We start from the raw sequence: 22,335 nt of genomic DNA on the forward strand, positions 1-22,335 counted from the left end.
GATTTGAAAATAATGGTGGTAGGATGTAGGCTGATGGAATATGGAAACAGGACCCAACGTGTACTGAGCACCTGTTGGGCACTGGGAACTTTATGTGTTAGGTCATTTAATTCCCCAATAGCCAGGTAGACCTGGGTGGAGGAAGAAGCAGGTTTCCAGAGCAGACTTCCCACAACTTGTCCAGGCGCACAGCGATAATAAGCAGCGAAGCCGAGATGGGAACCTGTTCCTTCCACCAGTGAGTCCTGCACGACCCTCTCCTGAGTTGAGCCCAAACAGGTGCCTCTTGCTGCCAAGCCAGCCCTGACTGCGGCAGAAAGGGAAGGAAAGTTTGGGGAGAAGTGATCATTTGGTCCCCTAAGCAGCTGGGGTTTAATGGCTGACCTCACAGGGCGTATGTGGAGAGTGCGTAGACGCGCGCTGTGCTGGCAGGACTGTGGCGGGGCCGCGCGGCTCCCACGGCGCGCGGAGCCCAAGACCCGGAGGCGGCACCGGGGAGGGGGGGGAAGTGGGGGAAGGCAGGGGCTCGGGGAGGGGCTGGCGCGGCGGGCGCCCGGCGATCTGAGCCCAGGGGGCGGGGAGGAGCAATTGTGACCTGCCCGGGCCCTCCCCTCGGCGGGCACTGTGATGCTGCCGGGCAGCTGCCGGCTCGGCATGTCTGTCCCCGGCCCCTCCCGCCCAGCGTGTCACAGCAGCGGAGGCGGCTGTATCTGGAGCAGTTGGGGTGGGTAGGCCCAGCTGGGAGGCGAGCCGGCGAGGAGCGAGGCCGCGATGGTGAGCTTTCCCGGGGCTGGGACCCGGGCGCGGGGCTGAGGTCGGGGCGGGGGCAGCCCCTGCATGTGGGACTCCACCTCTTCTGGGGGGTGTTAGTTCAGGGTCGGAGGAAGTCTGTACCCTCGGACGGTAGGCACCCGGGGCCAGTACCTTTTCTCATAGGATGAAAGTAGAGACCTGTGCGCTCGCAGGTGAGGAGAGAGAGGACACACGGAGCCGGGTGGAGAAGCGTGTGGTATTCTGAGGGAGAGAGAGGGAAAAACAAGGGATTCCTGATGGATGGGCTGGGCTGGGGCAGCACGGGCAGTGGGTGAAGTCAGATCTTCAAACCCAACCAGATGTCTTAGGGCCCCAGAATGTCACAGGGGACTTGGGGTGTCACGAAGCTCCCCACCCCCACGCAACCCTCCCCTGCCCCCCGAGGCGGTTTTCCTTTGGCGTCCCCCGGCCATCGGCTTGGGTTTGGGGTACCCAACTCGAGGGCGGCCGGCCCCTCCGCGAGCGCTCAGCTTCTCCCAGGCACCTGGCACCAGCGCCACCTCCCCGGTTTTTTTAGCGGTCAAAACCAGACGGGCTTTGGCGCACAGAAGTCTCCCTCCCGCAGGCCAGGGGACTTCAGATTCCTGGTTTTGCTTCCTACCCTGGCTTAGGGGGCTCAACCCTGGCTTAGGGGGCTCAGCTGCCGCTCCTTTCCTTCGTGCTCCGCGTCGGTCTCCATCTGCAGATGTGGACCCTACCTGCGGGAGAGCGTTCCTCCAAACTCGTAATTACACCCTCTAGCACCTCTGGATGGGTAAAATTCACCTCCAATCCACTTCCCCCAGAAATCTCATGGTCGGGAGTCCTAGTATTTAAGCAGCAGGGACATAGGTTGGAAAGGTGAGGGGTGGGGTGCAGAACAGGCGTGACTCACAGGCCAAGGTCAGGTTCGCTGGCCACTCTTGCTCTCCATAGCAGGCCAGGGGAGAACCTCCTTCCCTCCCTGCCCCCTTTTCATTTTGGACAGTGCCCAGGGCTTTCTGGCTCTGGCCCCAGCCCTGCTGCTTCTAGCTCCCGGTCTATCTTGCACCCTTCTTTTCCCCAGCAAGCTTCCAGAGACACCTGGGAGTGCAAAGAACTTGAGGCTATTGGGGAGAGTGGCCAGAGAAACCCACTCTTGCCTAAGACCCCTGGTGTGGGGCCATAGGAGGAGCTCACAGGTGGGAGTTCAGAATTTTGGCTCCTAGCTCTGCAGTTAGCTGTGTGTCCTCAAGGAAGTCTCTTAACCTCTCTGTTTGTTTTCTCACATTGCAAAAGGAAGAGGGGTTATAGCACAAATTTCTAAGTTTCTACTTAGATTAAATATATATTTAATTATATGTTTATATGTTTATATACATTTTTATTATGGAGAATTTAAAGCATATTCAAATGTAGAGAGAATGTATTTATCCACTATCCAGTTTCAACCATTATCAATTTATGACCAGTCTAGCTTTATTAGCTTTATTATTTATTCCCTTCACCCATTCCTGTCCCCATTACATTTGAAGCAAATCCTTGGCAGTATACTATAGAATTGATATTTGTAGTATAATATCTGGCATGTAGCTAGTACTTTATATTTTTCAAAGTGCTTTTCCTTGCATGTTTTAATTTTGGCCTGAATGCTGGAGTGACTCTCACAGTAGAGCCAAAAGGAGGCTTGTAGGGGACCCCAGGCTCATCAGCCAGCCCTCTGAGCAAACTTCAATGTGTATTCAATAGGCATTTTTCTGAAAATATCTGGTAAATAAAAAATTTAAACAGTAAAACCCTATATTAAGCATGCAAAAGAATTTTGGCATTTAAAAGAAAACCTATGGCTGAATATTTTGAAAAGGCACAATAATAGCTTTTATTTATTTTGAAACTGAATTTTGTGTAGTAGGTTCTACTGAGGACATTTACTTATGTGCACAGCATTGTCTTGATGTGTAAACATTCTTTTGTTAACTATTTCCCTCTCACAGAACCTCTTTTTAAAAATTCCTTGAGTCATTCCTGGAAGGCTAGAATGACTTATTTATGAGCCCACAAAGAAGCCCACCTTTGCAGAAACAACTTAAATTCCTTCCATGGTTTAAGTTGCAGACAGCTGTCCCCGACATAGGGTAGAGTTGGCTGCCTTTGAGTTAAGAAGAATTCGATTAGGCATTGCTGTAGGTTCTAGGCAAGAAATTTTCCTATAACTCAGCATTCCTATCTGCTCTCTCTGTCCCTCTTGTAAGCAGCCCTCCTGGGAACTGAGACTATGACACATTCTTTGGGAAGTGGTGTGGAGAATCTTGGCCAGGTACCCCAAGCCAAGCTCATGTCAATGATATCAGGCCACGCAAAAATGGTTGTGGTTTAAGGGGAGGTGAGAACATCTGTGACACAGCTTTCTTAACTCTCCATTCCTTTTGGACTGGGGAGCACTGGTTCAGATGGGAGCAGGCATTGAGTGGCACCAAAGACCCCATCTCCCTGCAAAAATGGGCCATTAGAGGAGAGAGGAGAGAGTTCTGGGAGCAGATGGATGCCACTTGTACGTCTGCTGGCCCTCTGCAGCCTGTACTGTACTGATAGGCACAGCTAAGCCCTGCAGGTGGATCAGAAATTCTGACCTGAGGGCCTTATGTGGGGCTTCCTGGAGGCTGTGGTCCCTGCTGTGTCATGCTGTGCCATCACTAAGTGCAGATTCCCCTGAGGATGTGGAGTACATGCCTCTGAACATCAGAGAAGCCGCAATAACTGAGCTCCCCCACCATGTGGGCTCGGGGCAGAGTCACTGGGCCCTTGAGTAGGAAGGTGGTGAGCTCTGATAGGAAGCTGCAGGCTCAGCTCAGGCCTGCGGGGAGCTGGGGGTAGGGTGGGATTTGTAGTACTGAGATGTATCTTTCTGGGGGGGGGGGGATCCTGAGTAACCATGAAGGAAAGAGAAAAATAAAAAATAACGTTTGAGGAGGAAATAGACTGCGAATGCAGAGCCAGTGATAGTGGCTGGGTGGGAGGCTGTGGCACTCTCGAGGGAAGGAAGTGGACCAACTGCCCCCTTCTGCCTGGAGCCACCACGGGACCAATAAAACTATCTTTAGCACCTCTTGGTGTGGCTTCTGTGGTTGGCATTTCCCCTGTCAGAGTCCCCCTGTTAGAACTTCTCCCAGAGAATGGGAAACAGAGCAGGCACTGTGTGTATCTGATGACCACTCCCAAGGTTGGCTAAAGCCCAAGGACCTCGGACTTCACAGGGCCTCTTGTGCTGGGAGTTCACTACCAAGCATCCCTGTCCTTCCTGGAGTTGGTCTTGTGTCAGCTGGATTGCTGCCCTAACTGCTGTGGGTATAATTTGAGCCGCTCTCCTGGGCCATATTCCCTCTCTGATGTTAATTTAGGTCGACTCTTTATTCTAGAATGCTGTTTTTGCTTTACCATCTATCTTTGTTCTGAGTGAGTTCAAATATGCCCTAGTTGGCGGGTTTGTAGCAGCGATAATTCAAACACACTCTTATAAATCGCATTCACTCTTACTTTAATTATCTTTCTGTAATACCAAGGATCTAGGATCTGCTTTTCACTCACCATCCTTGATCTAGATCCTCAAATATATGTGCTTTATGATCCCAGCCTGACAACCAGAAATAATTTGGTGTAATAATATACTCCCTGGAGACACTTGTGTGGTATTTGACTGCACAGGTGGCTGGGTGAATGTGGAGTGGCCTCAGGTTTTCACTGCTGGCCCCCAACCGTTCCTTTCTTGAATAATTTGCCACTTTTGCTATTTTGTGATACTTTGATTTCTAAAGCTGCAAAGCCGCCTTCTACAGAGGACAGTGATTAGCTTAGCTCTGTCTTTTGAGAACAAAACAAAAGGACGTGCCTAATATTAAAATAGAAAGAATAGAAGATTGACATAAGGAAGGGTTTCTTGCAGTGGAATTAGAAAGGGTGGAAAGTTCCAGAATTTTCTTTTTTTTTTGATGTTCTGCAAAGCAGGTGCTCCTCCCTGTGGAGGATGGTCGTAGGCGGCACAGATGACTCATCTCTTCTGTCCTCAGGAGCCCACGCTCTAGTCAAACTGAGCAGTTTGTGGAGCCCTCCCTAATTTTTCCCGCCTCTAGGCCTTGGCTCGCCCTGCTCCTGCCACCTCACATGCCCCCGGGTCATCGTTGCCCACCTAAATTCTTCAGGGTCCCTGTGAATACTCACTCCCCTGCCTGGAAACCAAGACAGAAGCTGTCTTTTCCACCTTTGTCTCCCACTGCGCTCAGCCTGGGTATGTCTTAAAACACTGGCTCTTCTCCTTGTGAAATAGTGTCAGCCCCCTCAGGGTGGGGTTTCATTCTAATCACCGGATGTTCTTCCAGCATCTCCACTTTCAAGCCCTGTCTTCAGTGCTGGGGATCTGCCCTCGCAGGGCTTACTCTCTACTCGGAAAGTCAGACAAGCAAACAGGCAGCTGGGACAGGGGGTGAGGAAGGTGATGATGAGGATGAAGGGGATTGTGGGAGCACGCAGCAGGGACACCATCCTGGTCTGGAGTCTTCTGGACTTCCTGGAGGATGGGACATTTAACTCAAGGCCCAAGGGAGGAGCAGGACCTTCCCGTACCCCCTTGCACATAATAGTACAATAAATATTTGTCTTGGGAATGAACAGAGTTGGTGACTTTTGTCACCATCTGAGCACTGGGCCTGTATGAGCAGACATTGTACTTTTCTTGAGGAAAGAAATTCTCTCATCTTCCTCCCCTGGATTGCTGGGCAGAGGCTCAGCACAGGGTCCCAGGGGCACAGAACTGGTCTGATCCCTACAAGCCTGGATTCAAAATAGAACTGAGAGAAACCAGTGAGAGAGAACGCATGAGCTCTGATTGGCTGGAGTGGGGAATCTGAAATATGAGTTTGGAATAAATGTAGGACTTAAATATCTTCTGCTGGGTCACCCTGCCCTCTACCCCTACTGCCCAGCTGTGCACACCAGCCCTGAGGAACAGATTAATGGCTCTATCGGAGAGAGGTGATCCATTTTCAAAGAGGTTTGTTTTCATAAGCCGTTTTCGGTTTCTGATCTGGAGTTTTTACCTACAGTCTCGGCCTTGCTATGTGCTATCAGGCTTGCACTGGTGTGGATGTGGGCACACTCCAGGGCACTGGAAGTTGGGAGATGCAAACGAGGCAGGAGGTTGTGTGGTATAAAGCAAAGAATTCAGGCAGGGGCACAAGACTTGGATTTTCCTACAGGCTCTTTGGCTGTAGAGCTATGTGATCTTGCATCTGTGCCTTTACCTCTCAGAGCCTTAGCTTTTCCATCTGTAAAATAATGGGGAGAGCATCTTATCAGGTGCTCTCACATCCTAAACATTCTGAATGTCCCTGGTTATGACAGATGAGTGACCTTTCTTGGGCAGGAGATGCCTGTCAAGGGCATTGGCCCTGGGTCTGCTCTGTGCTCATCATGCGAAACATCCTGGGGGGCTCCGTGGCCCTTGGCAGGTAGAGGCGGGATCAGGCCGAGTGTGGCTGGAGAAGCAATCCAGTGCCTGAGCTGGAGGAGCCTGGAGGCTCAGACTGTTTCCTGCTTCCTCAGTGGGAGCAGGCAAAGAAGACGGATCCCACACAGACATGACAGCTCCTTGGAGCTCCATGAGGGCTCATGCAACTTTTAATTTTGATTGTGATGTCTTTAGGTAACTTTAACATCCTTGTTATGTTTATGTTTCTTTTAATGCGGAACAGTCCCTCCCACTACTTTGATTTTTCATGAATTAAGAAGACTAGACCAGTGCCCTGTAGAATGTCCCATTGCCTTTGTTTGTTGGAATTGCTATGACAAATACCACACAGTGGGCTGGATTAAACCACAAGTGTTTATTGTCTCATGGCTTTGAAGTCTAGAAGTCTTAAAATGCAGGTGTCAGCAAGGCCATGTTTTCTCCCCAAAGTGTTTAGTGTTCTGGTGCTGGCTTGCCACAATCCTTGGGGTTCCTTGGCTTGCAACCCTACATCCCTACCTCCCATCACCTTGCTCTCCTCCCAGATCTGCTCTTCTGGTTTCTGCTAACTTCCCACTTCTCTTTACAAGGCCTCTGGTAATACGAATTAAGTCTCACCCTGATTCCATGGGCTACACCTAAGTAGGCTTTTAGAAGATTCTATTAACAAATGAGTCTGCACCTTAGCTAATAACATCTTCAAAGGGTCCTGTTTACAAATAGGGTCATACCCACTGGACCGGGGTGAGAACTTGAACGTGTCTTTTGTTGGGGACGTGATTCAGTCCACCGCACCCACCTTCTGGATTTATTTTATTGTTTTCTCACGATGTCACTTAACTTATCCCTCTGATCCCTGTGCTTCTGTAAAATGGAAGTTAAATCTAAAGGGTTTAATGGATTAAGGTTGGGAATCTTGACACGAATTGGATGGTGCTGTGCATGCCGTATCATATCACATCAAGAGGCCCTTAATGGCTGGTTGTCTCATTACAAGTCACGTTAAGGTTGACCCAGCTTTAGGCTGGTGACAGCTGGGTCCTTCCACTGCAGTGACTTTTCCCCCTTGTGACCTGCAAGTAACAGTGCTTCTTTGGCGCCATGGAAATGTCCGTCGACCTTCCACTTAATGTTTTTGTCATCCTTGTCCAAATCAATTAACTAGGAACTAGAATGTGTCAATATTTCTTAACCTAACGTCCCTTCTACCTTTATTAGCTCTCATTCTTCTGCTTTAAAAAAAAAGAGATTTCCCTCATTGACTGGGTGGTTTAGATGGGAACATATGAAATTTTTTTTTTTCTCCCGGGGGGTTTCTTTTTTAATAACAGTAGGGATTTGTGGATTTTTTTATCTACAGATTATTTCGATCAAGTCCAGTCCTTATTCTTTTGGATGCTCAGATGGCTTCATCTTTGGCAGTGGGCGCCTCTTCAAGTTGGTTTCTGCAATCTTTGTTAGCTTCCATGTTCTAGGCCCATCTTGTACATTCTCTGTCCCACTCCTGGACCTCTCTGGTTCCTGTTACGGGGATGGCAGTGAGAGACCCTCCTTTTTTCTTGATTGGCATAGCCACTCTTGGCTTTTGGGAGCACCCACAGACCTGCAGGTTATTCCTGGGTCTATCTTATGCTTTCAGTTACGCTTGTGCAATAGTTTAACAGGGAAACTAGCTTTTCCTAAGAGGTGTGTGTGTGAGAGAGAGAAAAAGAGAGAGGGAGAGGGACAGAAAGAGAACAACATCATGTCTGTGAAGACTGGCGTATTGATTATTAGTGTGAGATTACAGGGGTATATTAAAGCTAAAACTGTTGATATCACTGTGCTGGTGGTTCTCAGGTCCTTAAGATCATTTATGTTTCTTCCCATGACTGCTCACCTTTCTGAGGTATCCCTGCATCTTTCTGAAAGGGCCCAGAATGTTCTAGAAGGGAGGGCAGTCTGGAGACGCAGCAGCACCACAGATAGGGCTGGAAGGTGGTTGGGGTGTGGTGAGGGCTTGGAGGGGTGGGGTGTCGGGTGAGGCTCAGAAGGCACCATCACCAGCAGGAGATTGTGGGGCATCAGGCTCCTTTCAGGCCCCTCCAAGGTCCCCCTGGCCTTGGACACCGCTCTAGGAAGCTGCAGCTGCACGCTGGTTATGGGGTGAACTCTGGGTGTAGGACTCTGCTTCTCTTAGTCCTGAACCGAGTCCTAAGATGGAGCAGAAAACAAACCCCACGATGAAGGAGAGAGGATTGGGGACTCTGTGCACCTCTTCCAGGTGGAGAATAGAGCTATGAGGTGATGAAAACGTGCCAGTCCTCTGTGCCCCATTTAATTCTCACCACCAACCTAGGAGGGGAGGTTAAGTCACTCAGTCAAGGTCACACAGGAAGGAAATGGAGAAGGCAGGATTTGAATGGTGGGATGTGGCCAACTTTGTTCTGGAAGCTCCTTGCTGGCCCTCAGGCTCCTTCAACTATAGCCGGTAGTATTCAGTGTAGGGCTGGATTATATACTGGCCACTAGGAATCCCTGCTCTCTTTCCTTTTCCAGGCTCTCGCTGACCCGTGGAGATGTTACTCAGGGCAGTCGTCCTGCTTCCCGTACCCAGAGAATTCTCCAAGTTCCGGGAACCACGCCCCCACTCCGCCCCTTGCTTCCAGGCCCAGGCATGCCCTCTGGAGGCTCTGCTCCTGGCCTGGGTTACCTGGGGCTGGAAAATGCCAGGGCCAGGTCATGGATAAGAATAGAAACCCTCAGAGCAGGCACATGCTTCCCTGTCGGGCTCTGGCGGGCGTCACGGGCACAGAGCCCATCTTTGTGGGCCACCCCGGAGGTGGGGTGCTGGTTCCCTCCTCCCAGCAAAACTTCATGGTGCACACACACACACACACATACACACACCATGCTTACAGAAACTCACACACAACTCCCCACCCTACGCTGTCAGCCCTAGGATTGCAGCCTCACACCAGAGTAACCCAGAGATGAGGACATCCTAAAGGTCAGCTTTATTTAACGCCTGGCTTGACATAGGCAAGGGGGAAGGTGACAGTGGCTGCAAAGATGTTCCAGTTTCTCTGGGTTCTGGAAGAGCCTCATTTGTACTTCCCAACCCTCCCTGTTGCCAAATCAACCCTTTCTTATACCTATGTTTATAACCACAGTGTGGACTACACCCGCGATACATCCTTCCAATGCATATTCCTCCCAAGAGCGTTCGATGGCTGTATGACACTGCGGGATGGTGGTGTGAGTGAGTGTGTGGGAGTGTGCATGTTTGGGTGCAATGTCTAGGGAAGTCAGGGTCTAAGAGTGAAGATGAAGCCACCATGATGCGTTGCAGTGAATTTAAGGATCGATTCTGCTGTCGTCACTGCTTCAGCCTTTAGCCTCCATCAGGCCAGGAGTCTTGGGTTTGGGATTTGCCCCTTGTTTTCCTCTGTGCACCTGCCATCTTTTCCCTCTTCCTGGTACAAAGAATTAACTCTGGAAAGCAACCATTAGAGCAAACCACAGAACAACTGTGTCTTCTTTGAACACCCCACCTGACCCTGGGGGAGCGTGGCCGGGGGGTTTCCTGGAATTTTGAATGCCAGGGAGAGACAAGTCCTCTGGGGTGGGGGATCTGGGGCCAGGGACCCTCTGACCTTGACTCTGTGCTCTCCCTCCCCAGCGGGAATGCATATCCGTCCATGTGGGTCAGGCGGGAGTTCAGATTGGCAATGCCTGCTGGGAGCTCTTCTGCCTGGAGCATGGCATTCAGGCGGACGGCACCTTCAGCGCCCAGGCCAGCAAGATCAACGACGACGACTCCTTCACTACTTTTTTCAGTGAGACTGGCAATGGGAAGCATGTGCCCCGGGCAGTCATGGTGGATCTGGAGCCCACGGTGGTGGGTGAGTATGGTCTAGAGCCCTCTCCCCAGAAAATGCAGCATGGAACTGCAGGCTGTGGCCCATGAGGGCTGAGGAAGCAAAACCCCATGTGAACACTGAGCTAGACCTCCCTGAACATGACTTTTGTCAGCTTCTTAGAGTCTCCATGGTTTTGGGGAATCTCGCAACAGGGATCAGGGACCTGTGCTCTCCCTCGATAGGTCTAACCTACGCGGAACAAAATGACCCCCTAGGAAAGCCCCTTACTCTTGCCAAGAGAGACCAAAACTCTCAGGATGGTTACCAAACACTAAACAAATGATAAGAAACCCCCCAAATAGTCAACCACCCAATGTATAGGTTTCTGATTCTATCCTAGTTGTAGTCTGCCTCATAGGATCTTATGTGTGAAATGGAATAACAGCCAGGAGCTGCTGCAGTTCTAGAATGATCCTTATTTGGATCTTGGAAAACATGGAGGATTTCTGACCTGTGTGTGGCAGGTTTCTTGCTCTACCACCATTCTCCCCTCCTTCCCCCACCCCACATTACCACTTCCTCTTGAGTTTGAACCCTGGACCAATCCTCAGCTCAACACCTGGATTTCCTCAGCTTTGAAGCTGGCGGCCAAGGAAGGGATGGTCCAGTTTCTTGGAGATGCCTGGCACATACCAATAATGCCTGAGCACTAATTTCTAGGGGCAACTGACCACAGATACTCCATCCCCTGGGTTCTTTGTACAGATGCAAAAAAGTGACCCTCCCAGGCCACTGTGCAATGGCTGGTTCCCTAGGGTTGGGGTGGTAGAGGGACCCTGATCAGAAGAAGTCATGAAGTTGGGGCCTGAAGCATCTTGGTTGGCCATGTGCCCACTTTGGGTGGCCCCTTGGAGGTGAGCAGAACTCTTTGACAGCCTCTCTAGGGCCCATGCTTCTCTAGACCCTGAAGCACAGCTTGGCTTCAAAGTCATTCTAAAACATCTGTCATGCCCGACATATATCACTCTCATCTTGGGGTGCAGGTGAGGGGTGAGACAGTCCCTGGGAGCATGTAGGATCTGGGCAGATCACCCTGAATCTCTGTCCACATGCCTAGCTCATTTTACAAGAATGAAATTGAGTTAACTTCTTGGTATCAAAGGTAACCTTGAAGCCTGAATGCACGAAGCCTTGAGAGGTGGAGGTAGGGAATGGCAAGCAGCCTTGGGGTGCAGCGAGCTCTGTATGAACCCTTTTAGGTTCCAGCCTGCAGAGCACAGACTTTCTGCTCTGTTAGTGCCTCTGTCACCCCACAGTTCTCTTAGCTATCTGCTGATTTATTGTAGTGGTTTTCTGGCTTCAACTCAGTGGAGTTTTACAGGGTTGGGAAACGGACCCCTGAGGGTGTGGTGTGCTACTCCCACGGGGAGGGAGGCGTTTCCCCTGGGAACCAAGGAAGAGCTGTTGGTCCCCTCTCTTGGCAGACGAGGTTCGGGCAGGAACCTACCGCCAGCTCTTCCATCCAGAGCAGCTGATCACAGGAAAGGAGGACGCCGCCAACAACTACGCACGTGGCCACTACACGGTGGGCAAAGAGAGCATCGACCTGGTGCTGGACCGCATACGGAAGCTGGTATGTGCCCAGCGGGGCAGGCTGAGCCAGGCTAGTGCACGGCCTGGGGCTCGCACCTCCCGGACCAGGCTGCACGTGGCTCCTGGCTACAGGACCGTGTACCCACGACCTGGGAATTTTTCTGCCTATGTTCTGTAAGAAGCATTTGTGGGAATGGGCCCTTCTTGCACCTGGGCATCACGGACCACCTTGCAGATTGATGTCCTATCATTACTTTAATACTTCAGGGTTGTATCTGGGGAAGATTCCAGGGATAAAGCAGTCATTGCTTGCTGGCAATCTAGGTTATCGAAGCGTTTAACTTGGAGAGAATTGATATATTTGAGCACTTACAAATGTCAGGCATTAAATTTTTCTTTCATTTGCATCCTATGAATAATGATATGAAGGTAGTCTCTTCCCTGTATTTTACAGATGAAGAAATTGAGGGCCAGGATGGTTTAATAAGTTAGCCTGGGTCACACAGCTGTAAAGTGGCAGAGTTAGGATTTGAACCAGGTTTTTCTGACCACAAAGCTCGGAGTTGCAGGGTGGGTCGCTCTGTTTGAGCCCCCATTCTCTTACATGTAAAATGGAAGGGGGTTGACTCCACCAGGGATTCTTTACCTGGGAGCCAAGAGTGCCCCATTTTTATATATGTTTGCTTTTCTGCATAGGGGAGTGTTTGTATGGTCATCAGTCTCAAAGGGGCCTGTGATCTCCAAAAGTTCAGAACCACTGTGTGCACGATCATAGATACCACCCAGTGTGAACATTCTATGATTCTGTTTGTTCTGATGACAGCTAACATTGGGTGCTGACGACACGTCAACCCCTGGCTCAGTACATCATGTTGTGTAATGATCACTGTCTTATAATCTTATACACACATCCTCAAACCTCATGAGTATTTTTATTGCCCCCACTTTAACCAAGATGAAATGGAGGTTTGGAGAGGTTCAAGAACTTGCTTGACTTTTTACAACTGGGAAACAGCGAAGTTGGGATTAAAACTCAGGTCCTCCAACTCTATTTATGTTTCCTGAGCTTGGGACCCTGGGCTGCCTTCCAAGGTTGGGCTGAGAGGTGGAGGTCTGCAGTTCCAGTGAAATCAAATGACAAGGGTGGGGAATTGAGCAGGGCATTGGGATTTCAAAGGACAAAGGCCTTAGCCAGTGTGGTTCTGACACCCTCACTGCTGGTTTAACCAAGCCACTGGGCTGGAACCTTCCTGTACCCAGAGGCAAGTATATATTGTATGTGAATGTGCATATTTTAACCAGTCCTCCCAAGGTCAGTGCAACTCCTTTTGTGTTTTGATTTTACCCACAGAAATATGGGAAGGGATGGGGTGTGTTGCCTCGCTTTGTCTCCATGGGAGAATTCTCAGAAGCGTGTTTGTCTTCATGGTTTCTTCTCCTGTCCTACCCTTCCCAGACAGATGCCTGTGCTGGCTTGCAGGGCTTCCTCATCTTCCACAGTTTCGGTGGGGGCACCGGCTCTGGCTTCACTTCTCTACTGATGGAACGCCTCTCCCTGGATTACGGCAAGAAGTCTAAGCTAGAGTTTGCCATCTACCCAGCTCCGCAGGTCTCCACTGCAGTGGTCGAGCCCTACAACTCCATCCTGACCACCCACACCACCCTGGAACATTCAGATTGTGCTTTCATGGTGGATAACGAGGCCATCTATGACATCTGCCGCAGGAACCTAGATATCGAGCGTCCCACTTACACCAACCTCAACCGCCTCATCAGTCAGATTGTTTCCTCCATCACTGCCTCGCTTCGCTTTGATGGGGCCCTCAACGTGGATCTCACCGAGTTCCAGACCAACCTGGTGCCCTACCCCCGCATCCACTTCCCCCTGGTCACTTATGCGCCCATCGTCTCTGCTGAGAAAGCCTACCACGAACAGCTCTCCGTGGCTGAGATCACCAGCTCCTGCTTTGAGCCCAACAGCCAGATGGTGAAGTGTGACCCGAGGCACGGCAAGTACATGGCCTGCTGCATGCTCTACCGAGGGGACGTGGTGCCCAAGGACGTGAATGTCGCTATTGCCGCCATCAAGACTAAGAGGACCATCCAGTTTGTAGACTGGTGTCCCACAGGCTTCAAGGTGAGAGCTGATGACTCAGAGAGGAGATAGACACCTGCTTAGACAACCTTAGCAGAGGGGGATTACCAAGGATGGGGAGAGTAATGTGCAAACTCCAGGCTCCTGGAGCGATAGGCAATTCTGCATATTGATATGCATTCTACAATACATGCGATACAACACAAAGTTTCCCATTTTAACCACTTTCATTGTGTACAGTTCAGTGACATTAATTACATGTGTAATATTGTACTGTCTTCACCCCATCCATTACCAGAAATTTCCCATCAACCCAAACAGAAACTCTGTACCCATTTAGCAATAGCTCCCTTCCCCCACCCCTTCAGCCTCTGGTACCCTATCTACATTCTGTCTGTATGAATTTTCTTGTTATAAGTATTACATATACATGGAATCATACAATATCTGTCCCTTTGGGTCTGACTTATTTCAGTCAACATGAGGTCATCAAGATTCATCCATGTTGTACCATGTATCAGAACTTTATTCCTTTTTATGGCTGGTATATATCACATTTTCTTTATTCATTCATGTGTTGATGGACACTTGGGTTGCTTCCATCATTTGGCTGTTGTCTCCCAATTTATTTTTTTAATGCAATTTTATTGAGATAGATTCACACAGCATAGAAACCATCCAAAGTATATAATCACTGATTCACAGTATCCCAATTTATTTTAAAATATTAAATATTCTGCAAGTAGTTGACTCTGAGGGTCAGTAGGGAGATACAGATTAGCCAGGGTAGACCCTTGGATCCCACTACTGGTGAATGTCAGCAGCCACCCCTTTGGGCTGGATGCAGGCTGGCTCTGCACAGGTGAACTGGGCCTAGCATGGCCACTTTGTCCTGGGTTCCCATGGTCCTTTATCAGATTGCATCATCATGATTGCCATCATTCACATTCTTTAGACCCCACTCCCCCACTGCCTCCGGTCATGCTATTAATCATTCAAAGATTTACTGAGCACCTACTATGTGCCGGGGGTGGTACCAGTTGCAGGAGATAGAGATGAGTATGCCTTAGCTATTCCCTGCTGCGGCATACAAAAATGAGGTGCCACGCCAGCCTCTTGGCTGACCAGTTTGGGTGTGAAGCTCAACCTAGCTAATCTGCCAGGTCATGGAGTATGCTTTTCCTCCTCCCTGCCCTACTCCTAGCTACATATATGAGCTATTCCCCCTAGACCATGCCTATATGTGTGTGGCAGTTGTGGGCCTTCTTGAAAAACTAATCAAGGTAATTTAAAAAGAATGGATTTTTCTTTTTTTTTTTCCTTTTTCAAATCAAAACAAAAAAGCCAGGAGGAGAATGTATGGGATAAAAAAGAAAAATGAGAGAGATGTGAGGTGAAACTTAATAAAAAGTCTCTCCTTTATTTTAAGCTGAAGCTCTGAGGGCTTCCAGAAAGACAAATAAGGCAGAGCTTCTAGCATCTTTAATTGCTCTTCAGGAAAGCACAGGCCATGCGGTGGGGGTTGCTGAACTTCATCCTTTTGAATCCTCCCCAAGGCTACCGTCTCCACTTGACTCAGGTCACAGAGTGCTCGGAAGAGAGGAGGTTGGCTCCAGCCACAGGCCCTCTGCTGGCCGGGGCCAGATCTAGCAAAATAAGCATGTGGCATCTGTTGATGTTCATTGGCTTCCCCTTTTCAGCCTCGGCCCTTTGCCCCTTTCTCAGTGTCGCCCTCCACCACCAAGATGCCTCTTGCATCTGAGGGGAATGATAGGCCCCTGCGAGCTCATTTAGCGGGTTGGCCGCTTTTGCTCCAGAGTCTGCTGCCCCTCCCAGCCCCCCCTCCAAAGGACACCCATGTTCAAGCAAGGAAAGTCAGAGGTTGTCAATTAAGGGGCGGCGGCTTGGGTAGGAGAGGTCTTTTTGGACGGCTCTGTGGTTCTCAGTGTCCCATAGATAATACTATAAGTTGTCACCCTAGAATTCTTCCAATATGCTACAGTTCCTGGGGTTGACTTGGGTTTGGGATATGCTGTGTGGAGAGTTCTAGGATAGTACCTCCACCATCAGATTGGGCTAGGGCTAGCTTGGGGGACCCGCCCTGCTGCTGGGAAGGTTGGCTAGTCTTGGCAAAACCTTTAACCAACTTTGACTGGATTCCTTGCTTTTCTTCCAAGAAATGTCCATTCCCCAGAGACAGGGGCCTGGTTACCACTGCTACCATTCCCAGGACCTCCCAGATCTATCTGTGTCTGTCTGTCTGTCTGTCTGTCTGTCTATCTATCTATCTATCTATCTATCTATCTATCTATCTTTATTTATCAAATAAAAAACCCATACATTTCCAAACAAAACAGAGCAAAGCAATGGGACAAACAAATATCATGAAATAACTTCATTCCTTCCAACATGCTCCTTCTATACCAAAAGAAAATTAATGAACCATAGTCACACCTGAGCATTCCCATATCATTATCGTTCCCCCTTCACTAGCTGCTGTCTATCTCTAGGTCCCCTATATTTTACAATATAAGACACTTATTTTACATTTTTCACAGAGTTCACATTAGTGGTAACATACAATATCTCTCCTTTTGTGTCTGGCTTATTTCACTCAGCATTATGCATTTATTTATCGCTCTGGAATATCCCCATTACCTTTTTTTTTTTTTTTTTTTTTTAATTCTTTTGTAATTTTTTTTTAAATCATCATTTTATTGAGATATATTCACATACCACGCAGTCATACAAAACAAATTGTACTTTCGATTGTTTACAGTACCATTACATAGTTGTACATTCATCACCTAAATCAATCCCTGACACCTTCATTAGCACACACACAAAAATAACAAGAATAATAATTAGAGTGAAAAAGAGCAATTGAAGTAAAAAAGAACACTGGGTACCTTTGTCTGTTTGTTTCCTTCCCCTACTTTTCTATACATCCATCCATAAACTAGACAAAGTGGAGTTTGGTCCTTATGGCTTTCCCAATCCCATTGTCACCCCTCATAAGCTACATTTTTATACAACTGTCTTCGAGATTCATGGGTTCTGGGTTGTAGTTTAATAGTTTCAGGTATCCACCACCAGCTACCCCAATTCTTTAGAACCTAAAAAAGGTTGTCTAAAGTGTGCGTAAGAGTGCCCACCAGAGTGATCTCTCGGCTCGTTTTGGAATCTCTCTGCCACTGAAGCTTATTTCATTTCCTTTCACATCCCCCTTTTGGTCAAGAAGATGTTCTCCATCCCACGATGCCGGGTCTACATTCCTCCCCGGGAGTCATATTCCACGTTGCCAGGGAGATTCACTTCCCTGGGTGTCTGATCCCACGTAGGGGGGAGGGCAGTGATTTCACCTTTCAAGTTGGCTTAGCCAGAGAGAGAGGGCCACATCTGAGCAACAAAGAGGCATTCAGGAGGAGACTCTTAGGCACAAATACAGGGAGGCCTAGCCTCTCCTTTGCAGCAACCGTCTTCCCAAGGGTCATGACCTTTTAAATAGCCCTTCACCCTTGGCTGAGAAACTTCCCTAAATTTATTGGCAGCCTAAACAAGAGGAAATTCAGATGACCATCTGGGAAAGGATAAGCTTTATAATGACTTCAAGTCTAGAAATTAATGTCCTTATAATACATCTATTTCCCTTTTAGAGATAAACATGTACTGTACACTTCCCCATAATGATAAACTCATTCATTACTCTACTTGAATCTACCCACTAACATTTCTATCTATTACCATCCCTGTTCTCCCTTTCCTTCTCTAGTTGTGATTCCCCAACCTTTCCCCTTGGATTTGCCTGAACCTGATCCCACTTGCTCGTACTTTACCTCCATCACTCCCCCCTCTTTACCTGCCTGCTTCCACAGCACCTTCTGTTCTATAGTCCCATTCCCACTCTTGGAGCTGGGCTGCCACACCACGGTCACCAAAGTGCCCCCAACTGGAGAAGCTGCCACCCAGTTATCCTTTGACTGACTTGTGGCATCTTCTGTTGTTCTACCCTTTCCTCTATTTTTCAGGTGGGCATCAACTACCAGCCTCCCACTGTGGTGCCGGGAGGGGACCTGGCCAAAGTCCAGCGGGCCGTCTGCATGCTGAGCAACACCACGGCCATCGCGGAGGCCTGGGCCCGCCTGGACCACAAGTTTGACCTCATGTATGCCAAGCGGGCCTTTGTGCATTGGTATGTTGGAGAAGGGATGGAAGAAGGAGAATTTTCCGAGGCCAGGGAGGATCTGGCTGCCCTGGAAAAGGATTATGAAGAAGTGGGGACCGATTCATTTGAAGAAGAAAATGAAGGGGAGGAATTTTAAATATACACGTTCTCCTTGGCTGAGTCTCTTTATTTACGCTGCTCCACTCAAAAATCACAGTCAAGCATCCTAAGAGTAACAGACCATACTCCCATACCCACCCTGACTTCTGTCTTAGATGGGAGGAGGGACCTGGCCTCAGCACCCATGGGTGATGGAGCCAAATATGGATGCTAGGCTCTGCCAGACCCTCCTTTGGGTAAGAACAGCGGCTGCCACCAGCGAAGATGAGGGTCACTGTCTCTGGGTTAGGGTGAAGCTAAGTTACACGGGTGAAGAGGCCTCATCAGGAGTTCAAATTCCATAATGGGCTGAGTCCACCCCAAGCACAGCCTGCTGACTGGGGAATGGTGGAGCATTTGGGGAAACTAGGAAGATGATGGGGTGGGAGTTAGCAGAAGTGCACATGAGTGGGTTACTAGCATGGCCCAGGCTTATCACTCGCTCATTCATTCATTCATCAAATATTTGATGCATACTCTGTGCTAGGCACTGCTCTGAGACTTAGAGATTCAGTGATAAGATAAATTTCCTGCCCTTGTAAATACATAAATAAATGGACAACATCATTTCAGGTAGTGTTAAGTGATATGAAGGGAAAGAACAAAACAGCGATAAGAGAAATTGTTTGGGGGGGGCGCTAATGTAGATTGGTTGAGCCAGAGAAGGCCCCTTAGAAATCCGAATGACGAGGAAGAGTTACCTTCTGAAGCTGTCCAACCAGAGGAGGCACAGAGAAGCCAATGCAAAAGCTCAGACCGGGAACAAGCTTGGATGTCAGAAGAACAGTAAGGGGGTTGGTATGTTACGTACGGCAGGAGGATGGTGAGAGATGGAGAGATGAGAGCCGGAGTGGCAGGGGCCAGGGCACACCCAGCCTTACAGACCATGGCAAGGAGTTCAGATGTGTTTAAGTGAGATGGAAGTCTTTGCAGGGGGTTAAGGGGATTTACTATGAGCCAGTCACCAGGCTAGAGGCTTTACATACATTATCTCTAATCCTCCCAACAATCTAAAAAATGGACTTCTGTTGACTTTATAGATGAAGAAGCTGAGGCATAGAGGGTTTTCTGTGCTGGGACACTACGAGGTGGAACTCAGGGCATGGCCCACCCCTTCTAACTTTGTGTGTACTCACAGCCATTGGCATTTGTGCCAGGTCCCAACTGCCATCTCATAAAATGAGGGATGGGGAGATGCAAAAATTTTACATCATTCACAAAGGAGGTGATGAGGTAATTCATCTCTTTCCTGAAGTTAGCTGCTCTGGAAGGATTTTAGGAGTAATAAAAGGCTGCTTTTATTAAGCTATGGGCCCATAGTAGTTCTCTAAGCAGTAAGTACACACCTCTTTAATTGCTGACTTTCCCTAAATGTTTCTACTCTGTAGTTCCTGGAAGCCTCTAGAAGAATGGAATAAAATGATCCAAGCAAAGGAAAACTAGGCACAAAGTAATTCTAAACACTTTTACAGGATTGTTTTCAGAGAGCTCATGCTTTCTTGTTCATCTGATGGAGATCATAGTGTTAAAAAAGAGGTCCTGGGAGGGAGCAAAAAAAGGCCCAGATCTGCTGTCCATTGTGACTTCCCTTGCTGGAGATCATTCCTACGCCAAATTCCAGAGGTCTCTGCAAGGACTAATTGGCTTTGGTAGAGGTTAGGTTTAGGAGCTGTCAGCTCCTGGATCCTCTTGACAGAGATGAGAGCCCCACTCACACGTTTCGGATAAGCCTCTGTGGTAGATTGAATTATGTCCCCCCTCAAAAGACATGTTCTTAATCTGTGTTCCCATGGGTGTCAACTCATTTGAAGATGTTATTATTAATTAAGGTGTGGCCTGCTCAGTCACGCTGGGCCTTAAACCTGATTACAAGAGGCCTTATAAAGAGAAGTCAGAGAAAGCCACGGGAGGGAACAGAAGCCAGTGGACACCAGAAAGCAAACACAGGAGAAGGTGAAGGACGTTGCCATGTGTTGGAGGTCCACCATCACCAGAGTGCAGAGGCGGCCCTGCCAATACCATCGTGTCAGACTTCTAACCTCCAAAACATCAAGACACTAAATTCCTGATGTTTAGGCCAACGCATTGTGTGGTATTTTTCACAGCAGCCCTGACAAACTGAGGCAGCTTCCGAGGGCCCATGGACTGCCTGAGGGAATGACCATGACTTAATTGGGGAGCAAATGCACCCCCTTGGCTAGGGTTTAGGGCTGGGGTAAATTATATATGGCATGTCCTTTCTTTTGGGTTTAAGTGAAGTTAGGTAAAATAGACACAGGTGCTAGCCTTTACTTGAGGGAAATCACAAAAGTGATTCTGAGTACAGGTGGAAGGGGTTGTGGGGAAGTTTGGGGGGTGATATGGAAGGGCCTTGGGTGTTTCGCATCTTCTCCCTCATTTTCTTCTCTTCCATTTTTCCTCATTTGGCTGCTTGATTCCAAGTCCAGCCATGGGGTTGGGTAACTCTAGTTCTGCTTAAATTTCATGGCTCTGTTCATGAGGTAGTAGAAGGAGAGTGGAACTTGAGAACTAGAGAGAAGAGTCTCTAGAAAGGGGGTGAATAGGAAAGTAGCTGGTTCTCTACCATTCCCTTGAGCAGGAAGCTTTGTAAACCTTCCTCCAGCATCAGACTGGCCCTTCTTGAGATTAAAAAGTAAGTTTGGTAAACACTAGAGAAAGGATGGATGTCAGAATAAGCTATCGTTTAACTGCCTTTGGTAGTTGCTGGGTAATGTGGTCTCTTGAATTCTAATTCCCGTTCTCTTAGGGACTCCTGACAAGTCATTTTTACTTTTTTACATTTTATCTCGGGAACTAGAAGAATCCATAATTAACATAGTTTCTGATGAAATAAGATATTTCCACCACAGTCTCTCAAATATACAATGCTTACTGGCCGGTGTGTCTTGGCTCTTTTTGTTTGGGAGCAGGGGATTCAGAGGTATTCTTTCTGGCTGTGTTTGCAGTCCTGGGTCCTGACTTTCCAACAAGAGGGACAAACCGCCAGCCTCTTGACAGCTGTCAGCTCAGGTTCCAAAATGAACCGATGGAGGAAGAAGACAGTATGTGTATTTATTCCAAACTGCTGATTCCATCAGCAGACTGATATTTAACTTTTTCTTAACACAAAATTGCCACTAGCCCACTATTCTGAGTTTGTAAGGTCACTGAGTAGTAGATGCAAACCTACTGAAGAGTTTGAAAACTTCCCTTTTTGTGTTGTGAGTCCAACTGTCTCCATTAAAAAAAAAAAACAAAAAACAGTGCCATAATTAACATTTTTAGCCATTTTAGAGATGATAACAGAGTAAGGCAAAAAAAGAGGGGATATCTATACTGATAGTAATTAAATTTTGTGGTGACTTAGGATATCCTTTTTTTTCTCTTATGCAACAGAATCCCAGAGTAAAGGTGAGTCCTGACTTACCCACATTTTTTCCATGAATATGCAGAATGGAACCCCTTAAAGGTCTCAGAAACACATGCTAAAATGTTTAGAAAACATATAGATGAATAGATAGATAGATAGAAACATAGGTAGGTGAATGATATCACAAATGTGGTAAAATGTTAAAAGTTGGTAAATTTAGTTATCTGATTGGAGATTATGTTGGAATTCTCAGTATCAGTTTTGCATTATTTTTGCAACTGACCTGTAAGTTTGAAATTATTTCAGAATAAAAAGTTAAAAAAAACACAACCTAAATGAATGAACACAATGAGTTATCATTGCACACCCATCAGAATGACTAAAATAAAAAACAGTGATGACACCAAGTGCTGCCGAGGATGTGGGAAACTGGATTCCTTATACATTGCTCACGGGAAAACGGTACAGCCACTCCGGAATATACTTTGGCAGTTTCTTAAAAATTTAAACATACAACTATTTAAACATGCAATTGCATTCCTGGGCATTTATCCCAGAGAAATGAAAATGTAAGTCCCCACAAAAACCTGTACATGATTGTTCATAGCAGTTTTATTTGTAATAGCTCCAAACTGGAAATGATCCAGATATTCTTTGATGTGTGAATGGTCAAACAAACCATGGCACATCCATACGATGGGATACTACTCAGCAATAAAAAGCAATGACCTTTTGGATGAATCTCCAGGGAATTATGCTGTGTGAAGAAAGTCAATTCTAAAAGGTTACATTTCTGCAACATTTTGAAATGACAAAATTTTGAAATGACAAAATTTTAGA

At 47.8% G+C, this 22,335-nt stretch overlaps 1 protein-coding gene across 1 annotated transcript; it reads left to right on the top strand.

Annotated features, from left to right (window-relative positions):
* Positions 1–570: 570 nt before the first annotated feature.
* TUBA8 (tubulin alpha 8) lies at positions 571–18,141 on the top strand. The gene is made up of 5 exons (XM_037846459.1): positions 571–774; positions 9,933–10,155; positions 11,598–11,746; positions 13,163–13,843; positions 17,830–18,141. The coding sequence occupies exons 1-5, from the start codon at positions 772–774 to the stop codon at positions 18,121–18,123; spliced, it is 1,350 nt and encodes a 449-aa protein (XP_037702387.1). The 5' UTR covers positions 571–771; the 3' UTR covers positions 18,124–18,141.
* The last annotated feature ends 4,194 nt before the right edge of the window (positions 18,142–22,335 follow it).

The sequence above is a fragment of the Choloepus didactylus genome, chromosome 8 (genome assembly GCF_015220235.1).
Source record: "Choloepus didactylus isolate mChoDid1 chromosome 8, mChoDid1.pri, whole genome shotgun sequence".
Lineage (NCBI taxonomy): Eukaryota > Metazoa > Chordata > Mammalia > Pilosa > Megalonychidae > Choloepus > Choloepus didactylus.

Coding starts and splice junctions, on each gene's coding strand:
- TUBA8 (XM_037846459.1), top strand. Junction 11,747..13,162: donor TGGACCGCATACGGAAGCTG/GTATGTGCCCAG, acceptor TACCCTTCCCAG/ACAGATGCCTGTGCTGGCTT. Junction 13,844..17,829: donor GGTGTCCCACAGGCTTCAAG/GTGAGAGCTGAT, acceptor TCTATTTTTCAG/GTGGGCATCAACTACCAGCC.